The following is an 8224-nucleotide window of genomic DNA, read 5'->3' on the forward strand; positions in this document are numbered from 1 at the left end:
GGTATCCTGATTCACAAGGGTATCCTGATTCACAACAGAATCCTGATTCACAACGGTATCCTGATTCACAACAGAATCCTGATTCACAACGGTATCCTGATTCACAACAGAATCCTGATTCACAACGGTATTCTGATTCACAACAGAATCCTGATTTACAACGGTATCCTGATTCACAACGGTATCCTGATTCACAACGGTATCCTGAAAAGCTCGTCTGATCAAGGATGCATGAGTTTTCCTTGTTTCTTACTGCCTTTTTAAATAATAACGTATTTATGTTTCTGAAAAATTGTGTTAGCGACATTTTTCTCATAAAATGGACATAATGATTCAGATTTTTAAATTCAGGAATGGCAGTTAAATCAAATTTTTACCCTTTGTGTTATAAAACATTCCTAGAAAATTGTACATATAATTGGCTATACAAAGATGTCTCATTTTTTTGTTCCATTATAGCACAAACAAAATATTCTAAAATAGAATTTACTTTACCGTGTTTGTCTGAATATTTGAATAAAAATTTAAAGATCAAAACTTTAGTTTGGTTTTAAGTATTAACGATGAATAATGGCCTTCTTCTTTCGACAAACACATTAATTTGTTTTTTTACTTTATTGACTTCATATTAAGTATTAAATATACTTTTAAAATGTTCCAACTAACACGGTTAAGTACACATTCTTATTTTAAAATATTTCTTTTGTGCTAAAGGAGCATAAAAATGATATCAAGACATGTTTATATATATAATTATATATACAATTTTGTAGGAATACGTTTTCTTAATACAAAGGGAAAATATTTTTACTGAATAAAAACATCTAAATCACAGAACCAATTTTTTTTCTTGTTTTATTGATAGTTTCCATTCTGTGTTCTCTAACAAAATGAATTGCGTATTTATGCTACAAAGAGACAATCAAGAAATATATCATAAAAACACATTTTTTAAGAACTTTGTAACAAATGCTACAAATGTAAAAAATTTAAATGGTTCTATTGTGAATTGAACTTGAGGACATGCGATTTTCTTATCGACTAGTTGAAGGGGTCGGCGTTGCTTGAAGCAACAAAAAAACTTTTCTTAAAAAATTTGAGGAAAAAAATCTAATTTTTTCTAGCCTAACATCCCCCGGCCACTCCTAAACCGTACAAAATTACGTTTGATTTCTTACCGACGTAATATAATTTCTGACGAGCAAAGGTTGAATTTCATGATAATAATAATCATGAAACTTCTATAATGATATAAATTTAGATCAAGGCTTCAGAAACTATTCAAGTGTTGATTTAACATATAAGATTCATGGATTGCCTTTCTTGTCAGATATAGATAGACCTAGGTAGGAACTACTGTTTTCCCCACACACAACTTAATTAAACTCTTTATATATATAGAATTGAAATCTTATATGTTTTTCATTTTAAATTCTCTTATTGGTGTAATTTTGACAGGACAAAAATTGTTTTAAAATATTATTATATAAATAAATAAATTTGATTTTCTTAAATTCGAAACTTGAGGAGCAACTATGTCACAAAAGTCGTATATGTAATGTAACATAAAGGAACTGAGTTTTTGTCACAAACTCAAATTGTCTAATCCCTATATCTTTACAATCTGATTATGTAACCTTTGATATTTCAAACTTAGATTATTTGGTCTAACAGAATTCAGAGTTTGAAATATAAAAGGTCTACGACATTGGGTAGCAAAGATATAGAGATTAGAAAAGTTGAGTTTGTGACAAAAACTCAGTTCCTTTGACCTTCTCATATCTTTCTATCTAGTTCAAAGTGGTACATATGTCACATCATTAGATACTACATTTTTAGAAGAATTAAAATTTTAAAATGTGCCTGCATGAAATCTGTTTTAACCCTATTCCTGCTGGGGGGGGGGGGGTCAATTTGACCCCCCCCCTGTAGTTTTTTTTACATAACTCAAAAAGTATTGGCCTGAGGCTGTAGAAATTTTCCGACTTTTCCTACGTACCCAAAGCCCTCCTTTTAGGCCTAAAACCGGGCTTTAATACTAACTGCCTGAGTCCTCAGGCACACTGCCTGAATAACTGCTTTTTCCTGTAACAAACTAAATCTTTGTTTTGACCCACTTCCACTTGTCAGATTTTGATAAAATTTAGCTTTTTGGAATGCCTTTGACATGAGGAAACGAATTGCACAAGTTTTGCGAAAAAAAATTGCAAATTTTTTGCGAACAATCTGTCAAAGGAAATTTGCACATTTTTAGTTTTTCTTGATTAAAAGTCAGGTTATTTAAATTTTGCAAATTTTTTTGCATATTTGAAATGGCATGGTCAAGGGCTTTTGAAAACTGTTATTTTTTTAATAACAAATTTTTTGGGAGTTAACCTTTTTAAGCAGAAGAACTGAGTTATTGTCACAAACTCTGATTTTCATATTCATATATCTTTGCAACCTAATGTCGTTTCTTGATATTAATATATCCAAATGTAAATTCTGTCAGATCAAACAATCTGAGTTTAAAATATTAAAGGTTTACACCACCAGATTGCAGTTTGGGTTTGTAATGAAAACTCAAATTTCCAAAAATATAGAATTAGACTATTTTTTATTACTTACATTTTGTATCTGTAATAATGTGAACGTATACAGTGTAAAATATTTTTTAAAAGTTTTTAATTTTTAGATCTTTCCCATGAAGTTCATTAGCTTTGTATTAGTTTTTGTCGTCTTTGTCATCCAAACTACAGTTCTTGACGGTAGGAAATATTTTTCTCATTTTTCATTTTTGCATTTGTTACAAACATTTTGATATTTTAGAGTTTTGTTTTAAGATTATCATAGTATTTTTTAAACTTTAATTTTGATTCCCATTAACAATTTTTTTCAAAGAAAACATTTAATCAAAAAATATATCTTTTATTTTTTATTTAAAGAGAGTTTTGACCTACGTCAACAAGTCTTCAATTTAAAGCTTTACAAGCCCGATCCATAAAGATATCCTTTAAACCTTTATCGAATGAGTACAAGGGGATTGAGGAAGAAATTTTCGTTTTTTTGTTAAAATAAATTTTCTGATTTTCCTTCACTTTGTCTGTTGCACAAATCCGCAAGCCAATTTTAATGAGAACCATAATTATAGATGATTCATTTTAAAATAGAAAAGAAAGAATAATATTTTTTACTTAAAAATGGGAATCGGTTATCCAACTCCTTACATCCATGGCAACACCCGATTCACAATGGTACCCTTGAAAAACTTATCTCACCAATAATGTGAAATTATTTCTTTATTTATTTCTGATCATTCTTATATGTTTTCCTGCAGTAGAACATTGCTAGTCACTTCTTTAGAGAACCCACACCAGATAATAATCAGTTTAAAAAATTTAAATATTGATATCAAATACAATACGTCATGTGAATTGAGCATTGTCCTCTGTATAGAGGGGAACTTGAAATTTCGCTAACAGTCCCTTGAATGTTGATTTGTAGTGCAAATATACTTTCAGTTTAAACATTTTTAACTATAAATTTTCAATAGCTATATTTTCATCATTCAAACTCATTTTTTCAAAATTTAATTTTGATTTCTATTTCAAATATTGTTAATACTTTTTTCTTCACTTTTTCGATCAATATAATGATTTCATAATTATAACTTTTATTATTTTTATTCAACTATTTTACATATTAATATTATCATTAATATTTTCGTTATTATTATTATTAACATTAGCATTATTATCTAATGTTTCAGGAGCTGCAGTTGAAAGTGCTCTCAATGGTAGGTTTTTAAAATAGAAAGAAATTATTTATTAAATGGGATTTTTTACCTTTTGAAAAAAATTAAAAACACAAAATTTCTAGTTCTAGAATTCCTGATAGTTTCTATTAAGATAATCATCATAATCAAAAAACTCTTATTTTCTAATCTTTATATCTTTGCAACCTGATTTGGGATAACTTTAATATTTTTAACTTTAGATTCTACTTTATCTACTAACCAAAGTGTCAATAATAAAGGTTGACACTATTAGGCTGCTGATAAATATGAAAAATTAGAGAGTAAATAAAGGGGGGGGGGGGTTAGGGAGCGATGCCCCACCAAAGGTTCAAATTTCATCTTCCTCTCTTAAAACTTAGCTATCCCCCCCCCCTCCCGGTGCACTGAACACTACCTTAAAAATCCAGCTTCTTTTTAAAAATTACTTTTATGTAGAAGACAATGGATCTGAATTGGGATATATCTTTTTGGAAAAAGGATTAGAATCACTGACAAGAAATGTTCGAAATTCAAACCAAGATGAAGAAGTCAAGAGAGCGGAGAAGAAATCTGGAAGAGATAAGAAAACCCTAAACAACAACAAGAAAAAAAACGGGGAAAAGAGCAAAAAGGAGGAAAAGGACAAAAAGAACAAAAAGGGCAAAAAGAGTAAAAAGGAGAAAAGGGTAAAATCAATGAATAGAACGCTTAAGGAGAAAAAGATTAATGAAAAAGATAGGAAAATAGAAAGTCGAGCAGTGACGGAAAAATGTGTTACGGTAAATTAAATATTAATAAACAAAAATACATTACACCAATTTAAAGGTACTAATTAGACGTAACTTTAACTGAACGTACCTTTAATTTTAAAGTTCGGTTTCCGATACCCTTTAAACCTTTGCCTGATGAAGAATAGATAAAATTTACATTTTTTCCCCAGCTAAAACCATACTTTGCTTAATAGTTGGTTCTCTCTTAAAGAGACTTGCGGAATTATGCTGCAAATTATGTTGTAAAGAGACTGTAAGATTAATATCTATAGTGACCCTTCAAACAAAAAAGGTAACACCCGATTTACAGGGTTACATATAAGATAGATATCCATGTTTTTGTACGTTCAAACTATTTATTTTCATTCGTGGTTTCTCTGCAAAAAAGACTTGCGTATTTTTGTTAATGAAAACGCCGCGCAGTGAAGAAATCAAACACATTTCTAATCATAAACACGACGGTATCAACTACATTGTTGTTCAAAGGTAGCGTTGTAAATCGGGCATGGAGGGTCACTTGAAATTACACGCTCAGTTTTCGAAAAGAAGCATTTTTCCCCATATTTTATCCAGATAGTGGTTCGGACATACCATTTGTAATCCTTTACAGATTTATAAATAACTAGCTGAAGGGCCCGGCGTTGCCCGTGGAAAAAAAAATAAAAAAATAAAATAAAAAATGTCCACAAAAATGTTTAGCCCATTCGTTCCAGCGCGTAGGTCGGCTATAGGGAACATATATATGAATGTCTTGTTTTATTACATAGATTAGAATTTTTTAACATTTAGGACCTTGCAGAGCTTTCTGGAATCTTTGGTAATCAAGCTCGAAACTTCTATCAGATTGCAGGCAGAGCCCTGAGTGCCAACAGTATAATTGAAAGCAAAAATGGGAAGAAAACCAACTTTAAGGATTCCTACGCTATTCTGCTGAGCAGTGTGGGAGGAAATCCCAAAAATGTGACTTGTGCCGGAACTACGGTCAAAAATGATTCAGTTTCAGGTAATCACTTCTGTAGGGGAATATATTTGTTTTCAGAAATGTTCAATGATCTGGGGAAAAGAAAAAAATGGAAAGTTTTTTTGACTCTTTCTGATACTTTGTACCCTATTTATTTTTTTCTCCTTTTCAGCTAATAAAACACAAATAAAAATTGCACTCCACGCAAACATACCAAACATTTCAAGAGGGAAGATTGGGGGAATATTATATTCTAGATACGGCGACCATTGTATTCTAGATACTGCAACCATTGTATTCTAGAAACTGCAACCATTTTGGAAGCATGCGAGACAAAGATTGCAGAAGCCTGTGGTACAACTTTATCTGCAGAAGACTTGAAACTGATAACAGACTGCAGAACAGCAGCAGATGATTTCAGGTTCCACTTTTTAGACTCAATCAGCTAGCTATCTAAGGGCTCAATCCTAGCTCAAGATTGCATCCCCCCATACCCCCCCCCCCCTCCACTGTATTTTAAACACCAGACGACCAACTTAAGTATTAACCAAGTTGCATCTGGCAAAATGGGATATATAACTATAGAATTATCTCCTGCTATTGTAAAATTAATGTGCCTGAGTCCCCTCCCCACTTCCACAAAAAATAAAATTGAAGTTTTGAATAGTTAACATCAAACAAAAAATTGCGTGGAACTCTTAATATTCCAGGTTTGGGGGGCCAAGCGCTGTAACATGCATTTGCTCATGTGCTCAGAAAAGTTTGAAAAGTTAGCTTGATAATTATATAAAGTATCCCTTCATGCAAAGATGGCAATGCAATCCTTTTATTAAAAGCGTTGTCTGATCAAGTCTGAATTATTTATCAATATTTCAGATTTTGAAAACTGAAATCCTATATTTGCATGGGGAGCCACTTGAAATTACGATCAAAGTTCCTTTTTATTTAGTGTTCAAATTTAGGAAACTTTATTCATCCCTCATGGTCTTGAACAATGCGAAGACTGCTACGGAGGTAAATAGATATCTAAATATTTTTTGTAAAATTTCATAAATGTTGTCTTTTCTTTTAAAAAAATATTTTGATGTTGGGACATATTTCATAGATAGGACATTTCTTAGGCAGGACATTTCGTAGCAGAAAATTCCATATGTCAAATATGACAGAACATTTCTTAGCAGGACATTTCTTATACCAAATATGTCATATTACGGAAATTCATGGATTAAAATAATTTCATAAACAGATAAATGTCAAAAAAATGTTCTATTTTTTTCTAAAATGACTTAAATCTATAGATATCATTTCTAAGAAATGTTCCCATTCCTTTTTAACGCCATATGAAATATTTACTGCATATCTTGCAAATTAGTATAAAGACACATTTGTAAATGATAGTTTAGACAACTTATTTTAATTTTAGCTTTGCACTGCAGCAACTGACAGTAAACTTCAAAGTTTGAAAGATCAAGTAAGAAATTGCGCATTTTTGACCACCAATGGAGGAGCTGCACAAGCACAGCCGGGGCAGAGAAATGCCTGCAATAAAGGTAGTTTTCAAAATATAGGAAATTTTGTTTTTAAATTACATATTCTTATTCTACGCAATTTGTTTCAGCTTTTGCTAACTGCAGAACGGCTGAAAGAAACACTCTGTCAGCTGTGGATAAATGCTTCGTTTGTCCTCGCCCAACAACACCCACTGCTCCTGGTGTAACTACAACTAAAAGCATCAGGATCAGGAGCAGGAGATTTCCTCAAATTAAGGATTTCCCCTTATTCAAATCTTAGAAGTAGAACACTATTCTAGAAGGATAGTTTTCAAACTGCTACAATATACAACACACAACTACAACTTCTACACTCGCTAGAACATAGAAAACAAAGACAACAAAGACAATAATGACGACTAAAAGACGACAAAACAACTACTTCTTCTGGTATTGTTGACGACAAACGACGAGACTTGTATAACTACTATTTCAAATACTACTACATCTATACACCTACATTTACTTCTGCAATTACTTCTATGCAACTACTTCTACAACTACTTCTACAACTACTTCAACAACTACTTATACAACTAATTCAACAACTACTTCAACAACTACTTCAACAACTACTTCTACAACTACTTCTACAACTACTTCTCTGACTACTTATACAACTACATCTATGATCTATGACTACATCTACGACTACTTCTACAACTACTTCTGCAACTTCTTCTACAACTATATCTGCGACTACTTCTACTACTACTTCTACAATACATGCTAAATTTACAGCAATCACTAATTCTAATTGGTTCTTTAACATTTGATCATCAAAAATGTAATTCATATTTTGCTGTTAAATTTTCAATAAAATTAATCAATCAGAAAATATCATTTTTTGGTTTTTGTTTAATGCTTTCTAATTATGGTCTAGAGGTTTAATTTTACTACAAATATCAGGATCAAGTCCAAATAAACAAATTATTTAAAGATATTTTTACTTTTCATTAATATTAATGAAATTGTTGAAACTATAAGTTGTCACTTTTAGCCGCTAGACGATACTTTAAAAAACTTAAATATCATTCTTAATATAATGAAAATATGTTTACATGTGATATTAAAAGAATATTTTCTATTCAGAACTTTAACACTTTATGGAGATATTTTTGTTTTTGTTTCTAGAAATTGATTTGAATTGCAGTTTCTCTATAAAAGTAATTTGTGAATTTATGCAGCA

At 31.0% G+C, this 8224-nt stretch overlaps 1 protein-coding gene across 1 annotated transcript; it reads left to right on the plus strand.

The window, feature by feature from the left end:
* Positions 1 to 1321: 1321 nt before the first annotated feature.
* LOC111700118 (uncharacterized) lies at positions 1322 to 7873 on the plus strand. The gene is made up of 9 exons (XM_023470939.1): positions 1322 to 1346; positions 2675 to 2747; positions 3749 to 3775; positions 4211 to 4533; positions 5314 to 5527; positions 5789 to 5906; positions 6448 to 6499; positions 6909 to 7035; positions 7104 to 7873. The coding sequence occupies exons 2-9, from the start codon at positions 2684 to 2686 to the stop codon at positions 7274 to 7276; spliced, it is 1098 nt and encodes a 365-aa protein (XP_023326707.1). The 5' UTR covers positions 1322 to 1346; positions 2675 to 2683; the 3' UTR covers positions 7277 to 7873.
* The last annotated feature ends 351 nt before the right edge of the window (positions 7874 to 8224 follow it).

The sequence above is a fragment of the Eurytemora carolleeae genome, unplaced genomic scaffold, assembly GCF_000591075.1.
Source record: "Eurytemora carolleeae unplaced genomic scaffold, Eaff_2.0 scaffold282, whole genome shotgun sequence".
Taxonomy (NCBI): Eukaryota; Metazoa; Arthropoda; class Copepoda; order Calanoida; family Temoridae; genus Eurytemora; species Eurytemora carolleeae.